At 38.6% G+C, this 26508-nt stretch overlaps 1 protein-coding gene across 2 annotated transcripts; it reads left to right on the forward strand.

Moving 5' to 3' along the window:
- The first annotated feature begins 1323 nt into the window (after positions 1 to 1323).
- Positions 1324 to 25240, forward strand: LOC139948699 (autophagy-related protein 9A-like). 2 transcript variants are annotated; one of them, XM_071946959.1, is made up of 23 exons: positions 1324 to 1422; positions 2169 to 2345; positions 2806 to 2849; positions 3607 to 3671; positions 4499 to 4642; positions 4825 to 4960; positions 5537 to 5639; positions 5928 to 6027; positions 6789 to 6838; positions 7593 to 7677; positions 7971 to 8111; positions 8527 to 8589; positions 9415 to 9489; positions 10228 to 10337; positions 11265 to 11305; positions 11642 to 11776; positions 12439 to 12615; positions 15014 to 15097; positions 17387 to 17453; positions 18973 to 19064; positions 20180 to 20376; positions 21253 to 21397; positions 21700 to 25240. In XM_071946959.1, exons 2-23 carry the CDS (start codon positions 2243 to 2245, stop codon positions 21943 to 21945), a joined length of 2403 nt encoding a protein of 800 aa, XP_071803060.1. In that variant the 5' UTR covers positions 1324 to 1422; positions 2169 to 2242; the 3' UTR covers positions 21946 to 25240. The 2 variants fall into 2 exon arrangements, with proteins under 2 accessions (XP_071803060.1, XP_071803059.1); XM_071946958.1 differs by having other exon boundaries at positions 1333 to 1422; positions 2166 to 2345.
- Positions 25241 to 26508: the final 1268 nt, after the last annotated feature.

Consider the following 26508-nt stretch of genomic DNA (forward strand, 5'->3'; position numbering starts at 1 on the left):
AACGGTTACAAACGCTTTTTTATAGACCAACTCGTCCGATCCAAGGCAACGTGTTCCTTTAAGAACAAACGTTATTTTATTTATCAATATAATTATAAACCACAAGGGAAACTGACTGGGTAAAATTTGGCTACACCTTAACGGTTGTATGGCTTCTGACTGGCACCCTGAACAAAGATATTGACAAAATAGGGACACCGCCAATATAGGGCTAGATAGCTCAGTTGGTAGAGCGCCGGCACATTAATCCGGAGGTCGTTGGTTCGAACCCCACTCTCTCTAGTCAATTCTTTATTCAACCCCAAAATGTTATTTTTTTTAGTTGAAAATCATGGAAGTGTCATTGTTTTTGTCTGTGCAATCATAATTATGATATTATTTAACTAAAATAAAACCAACTGTGCATAAAGTGATTTGAAGTGATTTTAAGATAATCTTTATAGAAAATGATCTTAGATGAAATATGATGTCTGATTATAAATTTTATACTGTTTGTCCGAGGTATAGTGTAGAGTACAGCTCTCCTTATTATGATGTGAAGTTTATGTAGGCCCTAATACTAAAATAAATACTATGTGAATGTGACTCCTTCTGATGTTTCCCGCTTTATAAAAGCAGATTTCAAGGCAGATTTTTAAGCAGGTTTTTAAAAGTAGATTTTCAAGCAGGTTTTAAAGAATGGATTTAAAATCTGCTTAAAAAACCTACTACATGTAATTTGCCTCTCCTGATAGTCCCGCTCGACTTATCCGGATGCATGAGTCTCGGGGTAGTTCCCTTAACGCGTGGCGAGTTGGTGGCACTGGAAGCCTGTTGACCGGATGCGCCGGTCTCCGAACAGATGATGCACACTGATGGTGTGCAGCAGAGACTGTGGGTGCGTTCGTTTAGCTTCCCTGGGTCGACCCCGCCCGGTGTGATGGCGTGTTTTTTTTTCCAGGACGAACGTGGGTAATTATCTGCACACGTTTATCCTAGGAAAAAACCACCACACACCGGGGTCGACTCAGGGAAGCTAAACGAACGCACCCTGTATGGGCACGGAGATCCGGTCCCCATCAAAACTTCTTATGAAGTCCGAATCATCCTCCTACAGCTCATGTTAATTTCCCTTTAGGCCCTGGGACGGACAACGCTTTTAGTCCACACAAAAGCGTGGATGCGCACACGTTTGCGATATGCGATGTCCTCTCGGGGCCACCATAGATTCCCACACTTATGACAGACTTTATGAGGTCACAGCTGATACTAGTCTGGTTCGTTGGCTCAGTACCCAGATTTGCGCGCTAGGTCGTATATACAAAACGGACACCAGACGTAGACCAAGGGTGAGAAATTATAAGAAACATCACAACAAACAAAGAATTTGAGTTGATGTTTACTTAGTAATAATTCGTCATTTACTGGATTCAAGAGAGTCTTGTAAGTATATAATTACTATTTACGTGCTAAAGGATGTTTCGTGAATGTAAAACATATATTTTTTTCTGCCATATGACATCAGAAAGAGTGTTTAATTTTCAGTTTTTTAACGACAGAACAGAACAACATTGAAATTATTGCAACGATTGCGCGGTCGTTAGAAAATAGCATTCACCGTCTGTATTAGTTGCGATAACGTAACCCTCCTCCCGACGGCCCCGCCAGGCCGCAGGGTTACGAGATTCTTTTGATCGGAAACGGTTGATCTGGTCCAACACGTACAATTTAGACAGCTAGTCACCAGATTTGCCCCATTTTTACCACTTTCAAAAATCATGACACAAATTCTGAGGGTACGAACTTAATCCGCAATGTCTAATGCAGCCTGCCATAATACTCAAAACACCATCTAGAATATATTTCAACAATTTTCGTCGCGACGAACTACCGCACAAAGGTTCAATTTACCAAATTGCAACAAATGGCGTGCACCAACCTGGCAAAGCTGACCCCAACTTGACCTTTTTGTCTCAGTGACATATTGACCTGTAGGTGGTTTCTCAAAAATGTTACGACTAATGAAGCTGAAACTTTGTACAGGTATTTTATATGTACATCTTCATTCATAGCGTCCTTGCTCTATGTTCATAGTGAGTTGGGGTTCATGTCACGGCCGAAAACTTTATCTACAAAAGGTATTAAAACCCTTTAAAAAATGCTTTTAATTATTTATTTATTTTCAGCAGGCGAGGAACAATGATAGCTCACAGAATCTGATACAATAAAGGGCGACTTTGTGAGAGACATAGGAGCTGGCAAGATGGAAGGAATACAGACAGAGTACCAGCGACTTGAATCGACAGATGATGTGGACCATGATGAACGGAATGTGATGCTGCATGTTACCGATGATACTGGAAAAGGTGATGTTCATATCATTTTATAATAAAAAGGCTTGAAGGCACCTTAGGTAAATATCAAAGTGTATCCCAGCATATGCCTTAAATAACAAATCTGTGAAAATTTTGACTCAATTGGTCATAGAATTTGCAAGAGAATAATGAAAGAAAAAAACCTTTTTGCATATTTGTGTGCACTCGTGCATAGAGTTAGATATTACCTCGTTCTCAAAAACTGTTACTTCAGGGGGAGCACAGTATTTTTCCCTGAATTACGATTTGAAGTATGATACCTATTCCTTTAAAGCACCGTGTAATGGTTTACAAGATGATGTCGGGCAATATGCTGCCAATCAAACCAGGAACACTGGGGTGAACCCCTTCTCTTTCTAATAAGTGCACTGGGTTCCTTCTCGTGCGTTACACAACACAAAGAGTTAATGTGTGAGAAAGATGACAATTTTTTAGTTCTCTTCTTTTACAGCTCGCTGGAATCACATCGAGAATCTAGATGAGTTCTTCACAAGAATATCCTTTTAAATTAATAACAAAGATAAAAATACAAATTGTTTCACAGTAACTAGTATGCTTTACATTAAGTGTCCTGGCCAATGGGCCAATAACATTCCTTTAAAGGGTCTATGTAACTTTTGTAGGACAAAAAACACAATGTCCACAGATTTACTCTTAACTTACACAGTTTGAGGATAATGATAGTAGAAAGCTTCCCTGAAAATATTAGGTGCTGAGGTGCTTTACTTTTTGGGAAATGAGTAAAACAATGTCATGAAAATAATTTTCGTCTCACGAGACGAAAAATATTTTAATCATTTACAAACGTATTTTCATGACATTTTTTTACTCATTTCTCAAAAACTACAGCACCTCAGTAAGTATCATTTGAAGGGAAGCTTTCCACTATTATTAAACCCTGTTAGTTTAATGTACATCTATGGACATTTTGAAAAGGTACCCAAATCCTGTAATCTTCATTGCAATAAACAAGTTATTAACTTCTCTTTGCCAAGGACCTAGTTAGATTTCCCAATACCTGATAATGTCATCTCATTTATGTCCTGTTTTTCTTAAAAATATTTCTGTTTAAAATGTTGCCTTATTTGAAGAAACAAAACAATCCACTGTATTTGTATATACATGTACATGTACATGTATGGTGTTGGTTTACAAAGATGAGACACCTTTGAAAATGTTTGAAAAAAACACATTGTGTTAATTTTTATTATAATTAAAGTGTTTAAACAAGTTTTCCTTAACATTTGTGCACATCTATCACTATCATCAGAAACATGGATACCTTTGTATGATGGCAGCCCAAATTTTTGAACTAGTGTAAGTGGATTTTCTTTTAACTAATTTTTGTAAATGTAGACAATTTTAACTTTCAATTTATAATAAGTTTAGTTTTTACACAGAGCGACTCTTGTGCAAGAATCCTTTTATTACCTTTTCAACATAATATGTTTTTGACTTGGTGACAAGTTGTTAGTCAGTGCCCAGGCCTATTTGTCTGATGCCCAGTCTTGCCTAAACAAGCGCCACGCAACTCCTAAACACACCTCCTGCCCTTCATGCAACAGTCATTATCTTCAAGTAGGCGCTAATCCTCCAATCAGATTGGCAGAATGGAGTGGTGATAAAAACCTATATTGCACGGCTAATATCACTACCATGCGTATTGTGTGTTCTATGTCACGCGCCAAGTTTGCTTGAAGATAAATACGTTATCACACGCGCGCTCGTGGAAATACGGAAAATATAGCGCGTCTGCGTCCCATATCCAACTCGGCCTTCGGCCTCATTGGATATGGGACGCAGAAGCGCTATATTTTTCCGTATTCCACTCCCGCTTGTGTGATAACTTATAATGTGCGATTATACAAACATTCATGAAACCATTGTAGGTAGCACTGTAATTGCGACTGACCCCTACACATATCGGTATCGAGGATGTGTGTATTGTCCCCGCAAAAACTACAGTTACATCAGTACACGTCGCAGCACAATAATTACTGACTTGATTTCAAGACTAGATTTTATGTTTGCACTTTTTGTTATCTCAATAATCTACATGTAGTACATTTGACCATCTGAGCATGGTTTTTACCGTTTGCTTTTTTGACATATATACTCACTATTTGATTTTTTTCTCCCTGCAGGCAATTTATATTCATAGTTTTGTTCTCGATGTTCCTTCTTCGATGTGTGGACTACAGCTTGCTGTTTGGTGACACTAGACCACCAGGAGTGACCAAGGTTTCTCTGTCGGACGCTTTCATGCCGCTAAACGAGTGCTCCAGAAAGTAAGGACTACATTTCACCCCTTGTGCAAAATTACATCCGTTTTCTTTCCTGTGCATTCTTTGAAAGTGTCATAATTATCGTATCTAGCAGGCCCTGTATGCTTCAGCACTCTATGAGGAAATTGTAGTAGTTTGTGACAGTTTGTGGGTGTTTTTTCTTCTCTTTTCAAATAACGCTGCAGTCCTCCGACAGTGCTAGTGGTCTGTGTAATTATAGCTGGTGTATTCTGGATCCATCGTGTCGTCAGAGTCATCTACAACGCTCTTCACTACTGGGAGATAAGATCCTTCTACAGGCTTGCCCTCAAGATCTCGTCGGTGAGTAGTCCTAGGAAAATAAATCAGTTGTTGTTTATTTTTAAATTATGTATAATAACTAGTTCATATATAGTGCATTTCACAATAAACGTCTCAATGGACTTACTATTAGGGCCCTGTTCATTGGGCCAATGGCATTCTTTTAATCTTTCTCAGCTACTTCCCTGGGATGTATACAAACTGGGCGATGTAGTGCTCCAAAGGCTTTTCCATACACAATATTAACCTTTACCCTTGCAGGTATTCATTTATACACCTGGGTGAAGAGAAGCAACTATAGTAAAGCATCTTGCTCAAGGGCACAAGTGTCATGACCGGGATTCGAACCCACACTCCGATGACTTAGCCACCAGAACGACAATGCTCAAATTATACTCCCCAGGGAGCTGAGAAAGTTTTAAGGAATGTTATTGGCCGAATGACCAGGGCATTATAAAGTGCATTGAGACAGTTATTGTGAAATGCGCTTTAATAACACCTAGCTATTATTACTAGTTAAACAGAACGCCCTATCTGATGCTTGACTCAAATGAAACCAGGTACTGAATGTTTCTCGTTTGACTTTAATTTGTGAAGGACGACTTGCTGAACCTGACTTGGCACGATGTCTTGAAGAGGTTGCAAGAAGTACAGAAAGACCAGAGGATGTGTATACACAAGGCAGAGCTCACTGAGCTAGGTAAGAACATGTTGGTTGCTCGTCAGCTGAAGGAAAATGGAGCTTAGCAACTGTTTCTGCTAAGCACACATTGCCATGGAACCAGCCACAAACAATATACATTACTAGGTATTTTGGCTGGTAACCTGTTAATGCTAAACAAGTTATCTCTATTCCAAGTAATTGCGAGACAAAAATTGGGTGCATGCTACTGAGCACCTTCGATGAATTTTTTTGTTTCAGAAAAAGAAACTCAAATGTTAGAACTGAAATAATTTTTAAATAATTGTACCCTTTCTGTCTCATCAGACATCTACCATCGCATCCTGAGATTTAAGAACTATTCTATCGCCATGGTAAACAAATCACTAATACCATTACATCACAGAGTGCCGCTTCTTGGGGATATGTAAGTTTTATTAATTATTTTTTCGATGTCATGCAAAAATGTGTAAATGGTTTTCAATATTTTCTCGTGACCCAGATGGCTGATCGATCCCAAACTTTTACAGGTTTGTCAGTTTATGTAAATGGTGGATTACAAAAAGTGCTTACACTGCCAGCAACTGTTTTCAACTGTTTGCCAGCAAAAAACAATTCTTAAATGTTCCTTTGAATGTAGTTACTTACATACATGTAACTTCATTCTGTTTAGTTTTTCTCAATTTAAAAAATGTTTTGGACTTTTAAAAGAACACGTTGCCTTGGATGGGCCGAGTTTGTCTTTGAAAAGCGTTCTGTAATCGTTTGTTATAAAATGCATATGGTTAGAAAGATGTTGTAAAAGTAGAATACAATGATCTACACAAATGTGCCTCGAAATAGCATGGTTTTCTTTTTACCTCGTCCAATAACACGGTCGGCCATTCATGGGAGTCAAATCTTTGACTCCCATAAATGGCTGACTGTGTTAGTTCGCGACGTAAAAAAAACACCGTGCAACTTTGAGTGATACTTGTGCGGATCATTATATTCTACTTTTGAAACATCTTTCTAACCATATGCATTTCATAACTAACGGTTTCAAAAGGTTTTTTTTACCAACTCGTCCGATCCAAGGCAACGTGTTCCTTTAATACTTGAATGATGGCTGTCTATGAAAGAATAACCTTTTTCCCACCTTCACTTAATTATATATTGATTATTGTCTGTTTCTCAATTTGGTTGCAGAGTTATTTTAACCAATGGACTGAAATACAACTTAGAAATGATTTTGTTCTGTAAGTATACGTCCTGCATCGTTTTTAATTTTCGTATAATCAACCCTCCTACTATGTGACTAATCAATATCATCCTCTGGTCTTGACTGACAGCCTTCAATAGGAGACTTTCTGGGACGATAGGTGGCAGCAAACTTACCAGGTAAATCCATTGTTCTCAGAATTGTGCGCAGATTCAGAACTACGAAAACAATGGAAATTTACCCGGTTTGCTACCACCTAGCGTTGGAAAGTCTCCCACATGGTATGCTGAATGCATCTTCACAGTACATACACAATTGCTGCCCTGTTTTTGTAAAACAATTTAAGTAATTTTTCTGATATTTTGAGATAAAGCCATTTTCAAGTAAAGTGAGGGTGGTTTTTTTATTCTGAAAAGCTCAACATCAATAGATGGAAGATACACTTTATTTACTCTTAACCACATTACTTTGAAGTGAAATGTTACTCGAAAGCTGCTGTACATGTAGGCTGCTTCAAACCAAAGTTTTTTTTATTGCCTTTTGTTTGAAAGATTGAGTGATAGATTACCAAGCGCATACATTCCCTTTAAGAACGAGTGAAAATTTAAACATTTATACCTAATACCAAAAGTCTTTGGAGCGCTACAGTTGCCGAGGTTGTACGATGTATACGCCTCAGGGAGCTGAGAAAGATTAAAGGAATGTTATTGGCTCAATGACCAGGTTACTAAATGCAATATATATAAGAACTATTTACTATTAAACCATCTTCTTGTTTTTTTTTTCTTCAGGGGGTCCTTGGGCTCCATTCCAGAATTATTGGCATCTCAAGGAGGAATATAAACGTGCCTCAAACAGAGAAGAACTAGCTAGACAGTAAGTCATCTCAAAGAGAAATTAGAATAACATGTAGTGCTTTCTGTTCTACCAGCCAGGCTTTGGACTGATGATACCCAAGCCTACATCCGTATGGACTGTAAAAGGGGCAACCCTGTTTCAGCCCTAGGAGTCGGTGGCAATGGCCTCTGGAAAAAAATTATTGTAGCCCACACCTTGAAGTGGCCTTCAGGCCTTGTGTGTCTGGCGACGTGCATAAAAACAAACATGTAGCTCTTACAAACTGCTTACCTGTTTTTGTGTAATTTGTTAGTCGTCTTTTGTTTTTACAGACTTTCCAAGCACATAGCCTGGATAGCTCTTGCCAACATCCTGCTGTGTCCATTCATCCTCCTATGGCAGCTACTTTACACATTCTTCAACTACATGGATCTCATCAAACGCGACCCTTCAACATTAGGAACACGTAGATGGTGAGAATTACCTTTTGAATTTCTGTTGAGATAAGGCTTGCGGTGACACCATGTAAAAACAAATCTGTGGACTCAATTTGTCATCGAAGTTGCAAGAGAATAATGAAAGAAAAAAACACCCTTGTTGCACAAACTTGTGTGCTTTCAGATGCCTCATAAGGCTTCAGGCCTGAAGTTTTTAAACATTTGAGTGAGGAATTACCTCTTTCTCAAAAACTACGTTACTTCAGAGGGAGCTGTTTATCACAATGTTCTATTCTATCAACAGCTCTCCATTGCTCGTTACCAACTAAGTTTCTATGCAAACAATCATTTTGAGGAATTTTGTGTTTGTGTGGTTGGTTAGAATTGAGCATGTGATGAAGATTGCTTGTGCTGATTGGCTGTAATTTGAGGTGTTTATCCTTGTTCTCAGGTCACTGTATGCTCGGCTTTATCTGAGGCACTTCAATGAGATGGATCATGAGTTTCAAGCCAGGTAAAATTTTGTTTTATAACACACCTCTTGCTTGTTCTGTATTCTGGTTGGCTGAAACACGGTCACGTGGGGTGAACTAATATACACATTGACTTGCAATGAGGTAACTAGTGTACGTCTATTCCCCCGAGGGACTTTGAGTGACCAGAAGAGCGAGCTTTTTCATGAGGCCCAAGGACGAGGGAAATAGGCCCCTCTTCTGGTCATTCACAGGCCCGATGTGTTTTATTACACAGCTCGGTCTTAAATGTGAAATAAGAGCAGAAATCTGAGTAAAGAAAGGAAGTTTTGTAGTTGCTGTTCACGATTCAAGTCAAGAGAGGGCGCTGTAAACGGGCACTATTTTCAAAGGCTAGTGCCCACTCAGGAACTAGTTCCTGCAAACACGCGCATGCGATCACTAGACTATATTAGTTCATCCCACGTGACCGTGTTTCAGCCAACCAGAATACAGATCAAGCAAGAGGTGTGTTATAATATACTCTAGTGATCGCGCGCACGCGTTTTGTGGGAATAGTGCCGGGCAGGTATTACCGCATGTTAGAATATGAGGTCCTCCCTAAAGTGCCCTCACTTGACGTGAACCGTGAATTTTGATTTGAACAATATACATGTAGACTGATGTGTGTTAGCACTGTATACCTGTGGTTTTGTTCACAAAGCTTGGGAAACAGTTAGTTGTGCCACCCTACACAACCCTGCCAATGATTGGTTTCAACTGGTTGGGCAACTCCCTTGAAAAGTGTTACCATGAGCATACAGGCCGATCCAATCTAATAGATTGTTAACTTTCGCCAGTGTCACTTTTTTGTTTCCTCTCCATAGATTGAACAGAGGTTACCGTCCAGCTAAGAAATACATGAATTCCTTCACTTCCAACATACTTGCCATAATTTGCCAGTAAGTATTCACACATTTTGGGATGTATTTTGTTAATTTGTGATTTCTAAGATCAAATTCATAAGAAAATGAAGATAAAACATATGGAAAACCCCAGATTGCAGTGAAGTGCTTTCAAAACAAAAGATAAATGTATGTACACATGTGTTGCACGCTTCAGACTCTCAAGCTTTCGCGCTCACAAGCTTTCACGCTTTTTGCTCGCAAGCTTTCACACCTTTCACTCGTACATATAGTTCATTTATTTCTTCTTTTTTCAACAGCCTATCACATCCCTGTACCATTCTTTTGAGATGTCCTTCCCCCATAGGCTAGAAACCCTCCTAGACACGGATCTTCCAACATAGAGCAAGTTCGAGTGCGCGCATTTAGTCGACTACTGACCATCATTGTACATGCGCAGTGACATACTCACTCGAACGACTCGTTTGGAAACCTAGTCAACCATGGTATTTAACACTCCATTGCCTTCCGCGTTTTCGCTATACTGTCCCCCTCTGTGCTTCACACATGTTAGCATGGAAAAGGCGATTGGGACCATTGGTGGTTCCAAATGGTAGACCACAGTAGTCAACCAACGGTCGACCAACCTTGGGTTCGAGTCACAATAGTCAACCTTTAGTTAACTATGGTGCGCACTCGGGCTTGCTCAAAGTTTTCCTCTCTAGACATTTTTTTTAAAAGATATTTATGATCGATGGGTTTTTGATGTATTCATCTGTTTTGACAACTTTTTAGGAACATAGCATTCTTTGCTGGATCCATTCTGGCCGTGCTGGTCATCCTAGTGGTGTATGATGAAGACGTGCTGACGGTTGAACATGTCCTGACAACCACCACCATCCTTGGTAAACATTGACTTATTTTTTCATTTTAAAGGCAGTGGACACTATTGGTAATTGCTCAAAATAAGTATTAGCATAAAACCTTACTTGGTATCGAGTAAGGGGGAGAGGTTGATAGTATAAAACATTGTGAGAAACCGCTCCCTCTGAAGTAACGTAGTTTTCGAGAAAGAAGTAATTTTCCACGATATTGATTTCGTGACCTCAGATTTAGAATTTGAGGTCTTGAAATCAAGCATCTGAAAGCACACAACTTCGTGAGACAAGGGTGTTTTTTTCTTTCATTATTATCTTGCAACTTCAATGACCGATTGAGCTCAAATTTTCACAGGTTTATTATTTCATGCAAAGGATGAGATACAGCAAAGACTGGTCTTTGAAAATGACCAATAGTGTCTACTTGTCTTTAAATCTTTGGACAGATAATACACATTTAAAATTGTCCGGGTCAATAAGTCCTCTACTATCAAGATTTAACAAATTCCCAAACTATCAAAATGCAGTTTGTATAATACCGTACAGACAGTATTAACATTGTAACCAACTGACTAGAAAAAGTTAGATTAAACTAGACTCGTCCAAAAAATCAAGAATGAGTTATGACAGATTCAGCAAGAAAATTATGTGAAACTTTCAGAGATGAGAAATTTCAGTGCAAAACGCTCGATGCGCAGAATTCCTTGCTTCCACAGGCACCTATTCTTTGCTCATGGTAAGCAGAGCCATGTAATTGGGTCCTGCAGTCTTTGATTGGGTATTTAAATCTCTCAAAGGGCATTTCTGTATAAAACTTTAACATCATAAGAAGCTTTGGAGGGGCACCACGGCAAAGACCAGGATGCAATGGCCTCCCTGGCTGAATTAGAACTTTAAGCTGATCTGGTAAGTGGACGGAAACAAAATTAACTTTCTCAAACTTTTTCTTGACAGGTGTCATTATCACCATCTGCAGGACTTTCATTCCGGACGAGGTAATTAAGAATTTTCATTTTGGTGCCCACGCCATGCTTTGAAGATTCAATGAGAGACTTTTGAGACGCTAGTGCAGCAGACATAGAAGGTCATTTTTTTTGCGCCTTGTACAATAATATACAAATAAAAGGATAAAGGATAAAATATTTGGAAAACAACTTCAGAGGAAAAATCGATATCAAAGAAAAAAGAGATGGTTTCTCAATATGAACTTCATAATCAGTAAGCTCTCTGACTATAAAAAATAAACCACAGTCTTGAATACTACCTCTAACTTTTGAAATGTCCCGGTACACCTGTCTCACCAATTAGTTATCTCCCTCTCTCTCCACTAGAATCTGATCTTCTGTCCAGAGACGTTGATGCAGAGTATCCTAGCCCAGATCCACTACATCCCAGATTCATGGAAGGGATGCGCTCATTCCTACAGGGTCAGAGATGAGTTCTCACAAATCTTCCAGTTCAAGGCGGTGAGTGGTCAACCCTTTGCAACTTCTGAGTCTGCCTTTAATCAATTAATGTTTGTGGTGTGTTGTGGTCGATTAAAATACTTTATATAACACCCAAGCAGATCCTTGCCATTTGATTGGAGAATTGTCCGCCACGTGATAGCAAATAAAAGTACTATTGCACGCTACGTCACTCACCGTGCATCTTCGTTCCAATCACCGTGCATTTTTCGTTCCATCTGAAAAGTACTATTGCACGCTAAGTATAAACATCACTGCGTGCGCATGTCTTTGGTAACACAGTAGTGTTACTGCAAGGCACATACTACATTCTCCAATCAAAATGACAAAGATCTAATTGGATGTTATATAAAACAAATAATGAATGTTTTTCATTCATGCAATAGTGCAAATATTTTCATTCTTTGACATTAAGCTGTGTAAAAGAAATACCTGCACAGCATCACTACGCGTCACTGCTCACCAAGACGCACAACTATTCACCGGTTTCGTTGCTGTGCGTCCGGCTTCAAACCATGTACAAGTAAGAAGCAGAGTCAACACGGCCCCGTTCCGGATAAGTTTCTACATGGATCGATAGTCAAAAGTGTGAAAAGGTCTCAAGTGGAAACTCAAGTACAAAACAGAAATTTAATGAGTCTTTTTCCTTTTTCATTTGACAGACCTATTTCTTAGAGGAGCTACTGAGCCCTCTCATCACTCCCATTGTCCTACTTATGCTACGAGGCAAGGCGCTAGACATCGTTGACTTCTATCGTAACTTCTCCGTGGATGTCGTAGGAGTCGGTGACGTGTGCTCATTCGCGCAGATGAACATCCGGAATCACGGCAATCCAAAGGTAAACTATTGCCAGAATTTCACTCTCCACTCTAAGGGCCCGACAGCCGATTTCACGAACACTAGGATTAATCTTTTCCGATAGGATGGGTTCAATGCGTGATAACGGCTATGCATACAGAACCTAATCTGTTTTAAGTCCTAAGATTAATCCTAAGTTAGGAAGAGTTTGGTGAAATCGACGGCTGACACACGGGGCAATTTACAGGCAACATGCAGTTACAGGCAATCTCAAAGAAGACAATCCATTCGGGCAATTCCATTGTCAGCCGCATTACACTTTTCTGTGTCATTTCTTGATCTTGGTGCTAGATGTTCTATGTTAGATATTCTTTCCACTAAGTTTATAGACTGATTTGTACTTGACACCCACGGCTTTGAATTGATGATATTAGAAATGTTGTGGGCTTTTTGCTCTGGATATTATAACGATGTAAAAAGCCGCCAGTCGCATTACACAAAAAGGACAGGGATAAAAAACACACTTATCATAGTTCAAAAATTTCCTCAACCAAAAAGCTTGCGAAAGTGTTACTATATGTAACACATAACTCTTGTACATGAGTATCCAACAGGATACTTATAGGTGGTCAGCAACCTGAACTTTAAGATATACATGGTAAAACCATGGTCAGTTGCATTACGGTCAGTCACGTAACAGTTTTCCAGTCATTTTAGCCATGCCTACATGGAGCCCAAGCTGCGTTCTTATTTGGCGAAATTGGGTTCATTCCTTGTCAACAACTAAAAATAGATTGGTTTCAAATGTTAGCTATAACTTCTGAGTGGTATTAAAGTTGTGACAAAAACAAGATTTTTTGGTGTGATGTCCATGTTTGCTTGGAATTGCCCGTTTTCATAATTTTTTGGGAATCATTAGACATAATGTTTGAAAGTATTACTTATCTACCAAAGTGGTCCTGTAGCATTCACTGCAGTTGGTTGCCTCCAATTGCCTGTAAAAGTTGCTTCATGTGTCAAGGCCTTATCAATCAATGTGCCACCCAAAAATCCTTCTCAAGCTTTTGTCTGATTTTGAAGGATTTAGTCCAGTAGGTCTACCTCCAAGGGATCTAATCTTTGCCTGGGGGTTTTAGTGATGGATGCGCCTTAGCACCTTGTAGTCCCTTATAAGGTGCTACATAATTGGGTCTCAGAATTCATCACTGCAATAACCTAATCTTTCTGAAAGTTTGTATATACTCAGCGCCTTGCGTACCTTGTTTGGTAGATACGTGTGCTATATAAGACTTACATGATATATACCTCTAAAATTTTGAATAAACTTATCCCCTTTATAACATATTTATAAACAATCAGCCCTTAAAGGAATACGTTGCCTTAGATCGGTCGAGTTGGTCTTTGAAAAGCGTTTGTAACCATTTTCAATAAAATGAATATGGGTAGAAAGATGTTGTAAAAGAAGAATACAATGATCCTCACAAACACGCCTCGAAATTGCACGGTTTTCCTTTTACCTCGTCGACTAACACGATCGGCCAATGGCCGACCGTATTAGTTCGCAAAGTAAAAATGGCCGACCGTACTAGTTCACAAAGTAAAAGGAAAACCACTCAATTTCGAGGCAAATTTGTGTGGATCATTGTATTCTACTTTTACAACATCTTTTGAACCATATGTATTTTATAATAAACAATTATAAACACTTTTTATAGACCAACACGTCTGATCCAAGGCAACGTGTTCCTTTAACTTGTTGCTCATTTCTTTTTTGGCAGCTAAAAATGTCACACAGTTAGAAATCAGTGATAAAACTCTTGCCTTTTCTGAAAGCTTTCTTTTGTTAGTAAAAACCAATTCTGTAATGTTCCTTTAAAAACACTGGACACCATATGCAACATATGCATAAATTAACAAACCTGTGAAAATTTGAACTCAATTGGTCTTCGAAGTTGTGAGAAAATAATGGAAGAAAAAACACCCTTGAAGCACAAGGTGTGTGCTTTCGGATGCTTGAATTTGAGACCTCAGCTGAGGTCTCAAATTCAATTCAAATATTTTAGTGAGAAATTTCTTCTTTCGCAAAAACGTCATTCCTTCAGAGGGAGCTGTTTCTCACAATGTTTTATGCTATCTATCAGCTCTCCACTACTCGAATACCAAGAAAGTTTTTATTCCAACAATTATTTTTGAGTAATTACCATTAGTGTCCAGTGCCTTTAATATTCGGATCTTGACAAATTAATTAATATGAAAGCGTATATCATGTAAACTTGTGCCTATTTTGAACTTGGTAAGGGCTCCGGCTTTGGCTCGTTATCAAGAATCCTTGGTAACAAGTAAACTTGATTTTACGCTTAACAATTATTTTGAGTATTTACCAATAGTGTCCCGTGGCTTTAAACAACCTTGCTCTCTCTTTTCCTCTCTTGGCACAGTGGATGACAGAAGGTAAATCAGACGCCACTCAGTACCAGCAGGCTGAAGACGGCAAAACGGAGTTATCCCTCGTGCATTTCACGGTAAGCTGATCCCCTAGCCATTTTATTTTAATTAACCTAGATTCGGGTTGCAATCTCATTACCTGTAACTCGGTCGTCTGACCTACATTACAACACCCCTCAATCTCCTCTTTAGAGGAGACTAATTAAATAATTCAAGCTATTTATAGCCAGGAAATGTTGGTTTTTGCAAAAGAGCGAAAGTCAAGAGAAAATGAAGTACATTCAACAGCTCGTGTAGTTCATCGGACCCAAGTTCTGGTGTTGTAAGCTGCAGAGTTTTGATTTGATACCCAGTCATGACACTTGTGCCCTTCAGTAAGGCCCTTAGCCTTAATTGCTTGTGGCCGAGCGATGTAGTTTACCGGACCCAAGATCTGGTGTTGTTAGCAGCAGAGTGTGGGTTCAATACCCAGTCATGACACTTCCCGCCCTTGAGCAAGGCCCTTAACCATAATTGCTTCGTAAGAAAGTAGGGTTCAAAATTAACACTCGACCTCTTCTAGTGCCGGGTATTTGCCATTTATTGAAAAAACATCCACAGTCTGCGAGTTTTAACATCACCCCTAGAGTCATTGTGAAGTCTGCCTTGCGCCATCTCATGTGAACTAAACGCACTGTCAGGATGACTTTACAGTAGGGATTTGTTGTAATATCAACAGTGATTCTAACAGAGTCAACATTGAGCTTGTGGTTTTTTTTCCTCCCCTGCGCTTAGTTCTCATGAGAGTGACCAGGGGTACTAATGTTGGAAGCGTCTTGAGTTGCCCTTTCGGGTGTATAAAAGTTCTATATATAGAAAATCGTTCATTATTAGTGTTCGGAGGATTTCCTACTGGAACAATGGGTCGTATGAATAAAAAGTAGTACTTACTTTTACTTGAAAATTTCAAGTATGTACTACCATCCATATGAATAAAAGGAAGTAAAAACTGTTACTTAAAAGTATTTACTAAAATGCTAAAAGTATCTACTTTTACCAAAAAGTAAATTCTTTTAATTTTAGCACTTACTTACTTCCATATGAATAAAACGGAGAATATACTACAAAATGCAAGTAAATACTAGTGATTTTTCAAGGTAGCTCCAGAGCTACCTTGGGCACAGAAGTAAAAGGCTCGTCCGAAGAAATGACAGTGTTTATGAATGTTCCTCACAGGATAAATGTTTTAGTCCAAAGGAAAGACATCACTGAAATATTAAATAGACACATACACAGTGTTTCACAACAGAAACAATACACACAGACTCAAGCTGCTTTTAATCAAACTTGTTTATATATGCTGAGGATAAAATAAAACCGTTTGTAAAAAAAAACGTTTTGTATCATTACAGTAAGCTTTTTAAAAAGATATAAAGAATTGTTTCAAATCAGAAATGAATGCCTCGATCATTAAGGCTTATTGTTCATAAAATCAGAAGAAGTAATTTTTTAAACAATTAAATGCATTTCAATAGAATGTTGTTCGTGTTATTATTAAAACTTTTAAGTTTAAGTTAAATAGCTATGCTCATATCCAGCTCTCATCTTCTCTATACAGCGCTATCATGCTCCACTCCAAGTTTCAAAAGCTTAACAAAAACGTTTTTATTCTGTGTGTCCAGATGAGTCGTCTCCATCAAAATGTTGTCAGAATAAAAACCTCATGGCTGACTTGAAGATTTCTATGTTTCTGTTAAATCAAATGCTGCTTTGGTTGTGTGTGTGAGTGCGTATGTAGACGTGAATGGGAGTTGTAATACAAAGGAACCCTTTTGTTAAGAGCCATTCAGCCATGGTATATCAGAAGTATTTACTCCAAAGCATTAAGTGAATACTTTGCAGTAAAAGAATAGGTTTATTCATACGGAATTTAGAAGATGCTTTTACTGAATGCTTCTACTTGGAAGTTTATGCTTTTACTTTTTGCTAGAACTTGTCAGTAAATACTACTTTTTATTCATACGACCCACTGAAAAATAATAACATGCCTTTATCTAAGTGCTCAAATCCGTCTCTCACTGACACTTTGGCGTTTCAGTATTCTTATGATCTAGCCTGCAAGGGATGTGGAGCTATGTTTTGAAGTATGATATATTCTTCCGTTACATAGTTTTAAAATATGGAAAAATTTACATATGCACCCGTGCCCCCCCCCCCAAAAAAAAAGAAGAAATAATAACAAATCCGAAATGATCTGCTTTGATTTGAAATTACTGTACTTTGACAAAGCAAGAACAACATGACATTTGAAATGTTCATGTGATACTTTATCCTTGACTAAAAAATAGAAAAAATAACTAGTTACTTTGTTTCTTTTTACCCTTCAGATGACCAATCCAAAATGGAAACCCCCACAGGAGAGTAAAGTATTCATCAACGCACTGAAAGAACAAGGTAATTATGTCACACAAACAAAACCCCCCCTCCTCAAAATCTGTGCCAGGATTCCCTACCCCTTATCCTCTCTGGAAATAACTTTCCTGCCTCAGAGCTGATTAACTTTCTGGGTCACAAGCTTCCTAAAACATGTCGTTAGAGACTATGGTTTACACCATCAGACGCCTAGACACATGGGGCAGAGAAGGCGTCATATCAATTTCAAAGCCCGGGGGAAAGTTGTTCATTAGCTGAAAACGGCTCGGAGTGTTGAAAAACATTAAAGACCCGGGTCAAGATGAAGATGGGTTCATTACGAGAGAAGTAATTACCCCGAAGGAGGGGATGACCTGTAGTGTTAGTTTCAACACCTGTGAAGCAATTAGTTAGCCATAGGAAGAAACTATAAATATATAGTAAACTTGCGGGTACAACTATTTGTATTTCTGTTTTGTGTGAGAGTTGGCTCTGAGAAGAGCCGGTTAGGTTCAATTATGTAGCTGTTGTTCCCACAAGCTCGTTAGTGGCTAACACCTTATGGTTTGAGCAGGTGGCTTATGCACCCATAGAGATTATTGTATGTGGTTAATGATGATCTGTCTCTTAGAGAGTCTTTTGTCTTGATGATGTCATTGACTTGGTCACTTAAAACACCTGCTGCCTTAAAGGGTTTGAGTACTTTTTGTACCACAAAAAACATAATGTGATTCCCTGACTGTTAACTCTTTCAAAAATAGATTGAAAATAACCTTGGCTACATGTACATGTATGTAACTCCACTTAGTTATTATAGTAACCACTTTGCTTTTGTTGTTCAGGTATACGCAACAATTCAGCTAATTAGCAGATTTTCTCACTCTTTTTTTTCCTTTGAAAATATTGCCGCAGAAATTTTGAAAGAACACTCAGTGTTGATGGAAATAGTATTTTTATTTTTGCAAATGGAACATTCTATGCCTGTGGTTTTCTAAACAATTTTTTAAAAACCCTAATTCCAAAAAACAGAACAGCTCAAGTAGCTCCTGGACCCTTTGCGCATACTTGCAACGGCGATAGCTGTTCTTCATCTGTGGCCCCAAACACTGGAACAATCACCCCAACCTCATAGCATGATTCCCCTTTTCTGATTACTTTCAAACTACCGGTAGATATTAACCTACTTAACACAAACACGAGTACCATTCCACTTCATTACCATGAGTACCCTTGTTTATGCTAATTCATGATTTTGTAATTATTTCGAAGCGCTTAGAAACACTACGTATAAGGCTCTTTATTTGTATAAAGCTCTTAATTATTATGATTATTTTGTGTTGTTTAATATTTTATTTATGCTGATTGGTTTATTTATTTCAGTTTTGCCAATGAACACTGTGTGTTAGCACTGTATAGGCGGTACTTTCCCAAGCTCTTGAAAAAAAACTGAGTATACTGTGCTAACACACATCGGTGTATGTATGGGCAAAATAAAAATTCTTTGTCCCCGATGCAAATTTCCATCTAGCTGATTGTTTTGATGTTCTGGTTTGATCTTTAGCACACAAGGACGCACATCTGTTGAACACGGTAGAGGCAGAAAACACTGCCCTGATGACATCTCTAAGGTCGCTGTCATCTCTGGAGGGAGGAGTAAGTCCAATTTAATTTAGATGGAAAATTATTCCCTGATGATCACTTGACATTTGAAGAAAAAAAAAGTCAAATCCCCTGAAGGTGACCCTTCTGCTGCTGCTTCCAAGGTTGTATCATAATCATGGGTGTGGGCGTAAACCTTGGCTAAAGACGTTTATCACGGTGTGGCCATCTTGATTTGCCTTCATTAATTCCAACTCATTGTAACCAAACTGAGGCGTGACGAAATAATAGTCTGGTGCCATGTTTGTGCAATGAATGTTAGCATTCAATGCTGTTACGAAAACAGGGACCATGACTGAGATGGTGACAGCATGATAAAGGTCTATACAGCAATTACTGGTAATAGGTTGTATGGCCTCTGACGCACCATTGAATAAAGATATTGACAAAATAGGGAGACTGACAGCATTAGGGCTAGATAGCTCAGTTTGAAGAGAGCCGGCACGCTAATCTTTGTCACTCACAGGTTCAAATTGTATACAGTGTAGATGTATACAGTGTAGATAATAATAAAAACTAGTTCTTGTTGACCTCTTGCACGCACGTCACATGCAGCGACTGTGCCACGCTCAGCATTTTGGTGGCCAAAAGGTTTACGTGTAAACGCCGCGTTGCCTAAAATGCGCACTTCAATGAAAAACGCACAGTGACATTGCCCACCAATATGGCGGTTCCAAGACTATTCAGATGATGACGTCAGGTCAATAGAATATTTTACAATAACCTGGTCATTAGGTTAATAACATTCCTTCTCAGCTCCATGGGGGTATTCATGAAATAACACCATATTACAGGCTGGCATCGCTTATCTATCATTCAAAACCACAGTGGATGATATTAAATGGTGAGACAGAAGAAGGGGCGACTGTGTACTGTGTAGATGCATTCGCCATGATATCATAATGCAGGCTGGTATAGCCTATAGTTATATAATTACAAACCATATTGGATGATATTAAAATTTAGTCAACTAAGATGGGTCATTGTAGGGTTTAAATGGCAGCATTGTAAAACACTGCTTCATTGAAGGTTAATTTAAATTTCATTTAAACTTAAATATTTCTAAATTTCCTGATAATTACCAAGTTCTTTTCTTTTTTGTTGTACAGTACAGCAGCATCATGGGCAGTCTGGCTGTTCAGCACGGTATGAACAGCTTACCCCTGTCCTTCATGCCACCCTTGGGTACCCCTAGAGGTATGGAGAGCATGATGGGGAAGGTTTCCACCCCGGGCTCTAAGGTCCGAGGGGCTATCTGCAGCACGGAGGGGCCGCTGCAGGGGGAGGCCTCTGGGCTACTGGGAAGGTGAGGAAAAGAGGATCAATGTTTCTTGTTGTTTGACCAGGAATAACGCCATATCTATAGATATGCGCCCTCTATTGAACAAATTTACAACTGTGGTGTCTTTTTGTGCGTAATCTAGGCACTGAAGACACCGGAGCAGAAATGCGCACAGTGCTCAACACTTGCGCGCCCGGTGCGCGTCAGGATTGGTGTTTATGAACATGTAGGTCGGCCCTTGTGTTCGAAAGAATGTTCTACTATTTCCCCCAAGGACCAAATAACATGCCTGTTTGTATTGATGACGTACAAATTTGTGTGAATACTATAAAATGTAATGCCCTGTAGATTCAGGGGTTCCGTCTGTGTGCTGTTAACATCTGTAGGATTTTTCCATGTACTATCACACCATTGTACTATCACACCATTAATGTGTGTTGAATCGAAAGGCTACATATCAATGCAAAAATTGGAAATGAATTGGCGGTTTAGGAAAAACATGTTAAGATTTGTCGTCATAAGGATGATGACAAATCGTTATTGTTCTGCATTGACTGCTCTGTCAACGTCTTTGGCTAAGACAAAAGCCTATAGATAGGTCCCACATGATGTAAATCTGCCATCTTCACTGGCAAATAATAACACACAGCCACGCGTTTAGCGCGAGAACGGCATGCAGCATATGTGCAGATTTCATAAAACTCGTTGCCTGATTGGTACGTAAACAACGTGGCTGCATAAATAAATTGGGCGCCTGGCGCAAAATGCAATTTGCCCGTAAAGATGGCGTCTATTAAAACTTATCAATATAGGAATGTTCCTCTACATCAAAAACATGCCTGGCTTTTGAGACGCTCCCTTAGTAGTCCTATTGTGAAGCCACTTGTTTTCCCGTTACAGCGTAACAAGTTCTGGTCCACTTCAGACGAGTCTAGGGCCGCTGACGGAGGAAAACACTGAACTATCAATGGTTTCAACGGTCGTAACGCCATCAACTGTGGACAGCACCAACGATATGAACTTCAGTGCACTCTACATGCATCAGGTAAGAGTGTAGTCTTTGTTCAAGACTCTCCTGTCATTAATATCACTCTATGATCTCATGTCTTTCTAGCCCAATTGGCTGCATTAAGTTTTCGATGTAAATCTTGTAAACCTTGTAAATCGATGTATAAAAATACATGTGAAAATGGGGTTTATAATTTCCAAAATAGCTCAGCACATCTAAATAGCCTCCCTAAAAGGTTATTGCCCATTAATCAAAGGTGTGTTCCGCATTTTAGGAGGTGATTTCATGTGGAGTTTCAACCTAGCTAATGTCGCAATCCCCATTTTATAATTCCATAGCTTCATGATCGTGGGGTCCTCCTCAAGGAGATGCCATCAGCGTCTCAACACACTCCTGACGATGACAACAACGAGGACATAGCGAGGGGTCACTGGGCTCTATCAGACGATCAACAGCCACTCTCAAGCCTCTCCGGTCCTAGGGGTACCCCTGAGGAATTCCACTCTTTACCTGGACTCTCAAGTCTACCGGTAGTACAAGAGGGTAGCCTTGTGGACACTGGAGGCACGGACGTCAATGTTTAGTCATAAGGGTACACTTGTCCAGGCTTAACCCTCCTACACCCTGGACTCTCAAGTTTACCGGTCGTACAAGAGCCTTGTGGATACTGGAGGCACGGACGTAAATGTTTAATCAGAAGGGTACACTCGTCCAGGCTTAACCCTCCTACACCCTGGACTCTCAAGTTTACCGGTCATACAAGAGCCTTGTGGATACTGGAGGCACGGACGTAAATGTTTAATCAGAAGGGTACACTCGTCCAGGCTTAACCCTCCTACACCCTGGAATCTCAAGTCTGCCGGTCGTACAAGAGCCTTGTGGCTACTGGAGGCACGGAATCTATGTGTGGTGACTAAAGGGTACACTCGTCCAGGCTAACCCTGCTACACTCTCAGTAAGTTGGCCAACCATTTGAACCTTTTCAACTGACATGGGTTGTCATCTAGCAACTGTGCACAATGCATTCATCATATGATGTCATATTGCAGGTATGCAAATTTAATCTATTATTCAAGACTAGAGTGGCGATATTGAATGGTCAGAGAGTAGGATGGTTGACCGTGTACTGTGTAGATGCATGCAACATTCATGAGATATTGTAGGCTGCTGTGGTTTTATCTCTCATGACGTTTATGGTGTATGCATTCACTACGTTATATCGCATTGTACATGTAGGTTGGCATAGTGCTTCTATCATTCAGAACTATTTGGATGATATTGAAAGGTCAGACAGTAAGAGGGTTGACCGTGTATTGCATTAACCACATATTGCAGGCTGGCATAGTATAACTACATTGTAACATTCAAAATAAAATTGGCGATATCGAATGGTCGGACAGTATGAGGGTTGATCCTAAGTTTCTTTGAACTTAGAGGCAGAAGACACTATTGGTAATTACTCAAAATAATTATTAGCATGAAACCTTACTTGGTAAGGAGTAATGGGAAGAGGTTGATGGTATAAAACACTGCGAGAAACGGCTCCCTCTGAAGTATCGTAGTTTTTGAGAAGGAACTAATTTTCCGCGAATTTGATTTTGAGACCTCAGATTTAGAATTTGAGGTCTCAAAATAAACCATCTAAACGCACACAACTTCGCCTGACAAGGGTGTTTTTTTTCTTTCATTATTATCTCGCAACATTGACGACCAATTGAGCTCAAATTTTCGCAGGTTTGTTATTTTATGCATATTGTTGAGAAGGCTGGTCTTTGACAATACCCAATTGTGTCCAGAGTCTTTAAACCTTACACAAGACCATAGCTCAAAATATTGAAGCCAACACTACTGAACAGAAAGGTACATGCACCTCTGATTCAAGCACACTTTGTTGTTAATTTCATTATTTTGGGAGGTATTCCAGTGAGTTGTGTTGAGGTAAACACATTTTTAGCAAGCAAGAATTATTCAAGAAAAAAAGCTACATTACACATATGGTTAAATGTATGTAACCATTTAGAGTAACCATGTAGAGTGTTATAGTCTCTGGCAAAATGTACTTAAAGTTTAGTATTTAAAGTGGCTGTAATCGTTCGGCAAATGACTGTGAAAATAAATGGCAATAAAAAATTAACTGCCAAGAAGTACAGCAGCTTTGAATTAGCATATTTTGAGAAACTTTTCACTTCGGTTATGGAAAGGAAAACCACTTTCATCCTCCCCCAAATATTGAATCTGAGAAGTAATCCGACAGTAATGTTTCTTGGACTATGTTCCTATTGCAGATTACTCTTCCTGCATGGACATGTAACCCATCTCCGAACTTTGCCAATATCTCAAAAACTATAACACCCTTTGAAATGAAAATTTCCAAGATTATTTTGGTTGTATACATTTAGTTTCTTTCAAGTAGGATTAAAACAATCACATGGTTCGAAAACCTAAGGTGTACATTCCCTTTCAACTAAAATTCTAGGTACATGTAAATTACTAAAAGGTAAAACGCTACAAAGTATTACTCAGTATTTTAGTCTTGATCAAAATATATTTTGAAGTTTTAGTATTAAAGCTTCATTATTTTTAAGACATTGATCGATGTTAATGGACGACTTAGTATATAATGCAAACTTACAATGCAGTGTGTAAATATGTTGGAACAAGTTGCGGCAAATCGTGGCAGTGTACATATCATCGCATAATTTTTAAAGTTAACTTTAAAGCTTAATTTATTTGTGTACATGCTTTTAATAACTCATTGCTAACTCCAGGCCATAACCTCTGGGCTTGGCATTTGGCACACCTTCAAAAGTTCCCCGTAGATTGTACATGTACGTTGTAAGTTCTTCAAATGGACGTGAGTTTTCCGTTTACGATCTCCTTTCTCTATTGGAACGAAAAGTGTTGAGTTTCTGCGCTAGCTGTGCAAGCTTAGAATGTCTACATGTATTAGTGTGGAGTACGCATGTGCACAAGCGAAAAGTTCTTGCTTACTGTACCTTTGAAATCACATGAGATACAATGTAAGCACAGAATTCCCTGCCTCTGCAAGCGCTGACTATTTCTTAATGGTAAGCAGAGCCATGAAGTTTGGGCCCTGCTTGGCCAGAGCACGTCATGTTTGTCAATAATACCTTATTAATAAGTGGTGCTATATATTCGCTGAGTCTTAGTTAATGTATTCCTGCTCTCTTCCTCTCTTGTACAATGTGTAGTTTGGAATTAGCGGACATGTACATTTTCAAAGCAACTCATTTAATTTCTTGCTATTATAATTCAGAAGATTTGAAATGTTATTGATTTACCAAACGTTGTTCTGTAATCTTACAAGTCGGAAATGAGTAAGTATTTATTATTCAAGATTCACCAACTATTCTTAACTATTGCTAAACTTTTTATCAAAATTCACTGTAACTTGGTTGCCTTGCAGTGTCTGTGTAAAAATTAGAGCTTTAAATGTGAAAACAGAGATGTAAAAATTGCATGAATTTATGTAGGTCGTTGATAAGTTACCTTACATCACGTGAACAGTGTATTGGAAGAAGGTGATCAGAGCTGACCTGTGTTCTCCAAGTTCACGACCCTTACTGTACATTATTGGTTATTTATGCATTATTACTAACTCAAGTGTGGACAAAAGTAAATGAGGTTTGTATGCAGTTACAATGGAACTTGTTGTTTGCTGAAATTTTTCTGTTTTTAATTCTGTGATATAAAGATGGGTGATTAACTTGTACATGTGTAATCTATTTGTTAAAATACTAATTAAATCTTATTATGTGTTGGGTTTAATGAGTCTAAGTGCAAAAATACTACAAAACATGTCGTATTTCAAATAAATATTATACATGTACGTACAACGGTAGGGTCATCAGGTGGTTTTTGTAATTTTTAGTCCGCATTTTTGTCAAATTTTTGCCAAAATTAAAAAAATGCTGGACTTACCCCTTGTGATTTTTGTCAAATTTTGGCCAAAATTAAAAAAGTGCTGGACTTACCCCTTGTGATTTTTTTTAATGTTAGGCCAATATTGGACAAAAATGCTGCATTTTCATTGAAAAATAGTCCAGCATTTTCGTTGAATTTTGGCCTTAAATTGAAAACATCACAAGGGGTTAGTCCAGCATTTTTATCCATTTTGGGCCTAAAATTGACAAAAATCACAAGGTGTAAGTCCAGCAATTTTGTCAAATTTTGGCCTAAAAATGAAACAAAACAGAAGGGGTAAATCCAGCATTTTTATACATTTTGGGCTTAAAATTGAAAAAATCACAAGGGGTAAGTCCAGCATTTTTATCCATTTTGGGCTTAAAATTGAAAAAATCACAAGGGGTAAGTCCAGCATTTTCGTTGAATCTTGGCCTAAAATTGAAAAAAATCACAAGGGGTAAGTCCAGCATTTTTATCCAATTTGGGCCTAAAATTGAAAAAATCACAAGGGGTAAGTCCAGCATTTTTATCCATTTTGGGCTTTAAAATTGAAAAAATCACAAGGGGTAAGTGCAGCATTTTTATCCAATTTGGGCCTAAAATTGAAAAAATCACAAGGGGTAAGTCCAGGATTTTATTCTTCCAATTTGGGCCTTAAATTAAAAAAATCACAAGGGGGTAAGTCCAGCATTTTTATCCATTTTGGGCCTAAAACTGAAAAAATCACAAGGGGTAAGTCCAGCATTTTTATCTATTTTGGGCCTAAAATTGAAAAAAATCACAAGGGGTACGTCCAGCATTTTTATCTATTTTGGGCCTAAAATTGAAAAAAATCACAAGGGGTACGTCCAGCATTTTTATACATTTTGGGCTTAAAATTGAAAAAATCACAAGGGGTAAGTCCAGCATTTTTATCCATTTTGGGCTTAAAATTGAAAAAATCACAAGGGGTAAGTCCAGCATTTTCGTTGAATTTTGGCCTAAAATTGAAAAAATCACAAGGGGTATGTCCAGGATTTTATTCTTCCAATTTGGGCCTTAAATTAAAAAAATCACAAGGGGGTAAGTCCAGCATTTTTATCCATTTTGGGCCTAAAACTGAAAAAATCACAAGGGGTAAGTCCAGCATTTTTATCTATTTTGGGCCTAAAATTGAAAAAAATCACAAGGGGTACGTCCAGCATTTTTATCCATTTTGGGCTTAAAATTTAAAAAATCAC

This window comes from Asterias amurensis, chromosome 16 (genome assembly GCF_032118995.1).
Source record: "Asterias amurensis chromosome 16, ASM3211899v1".
Lineage (NCBI taxonomy): Eukaryota > Metazoa > Echinodermata > Asteroidea > Forcipulatida > Asteriidae > Asterias > Asterias amurensis.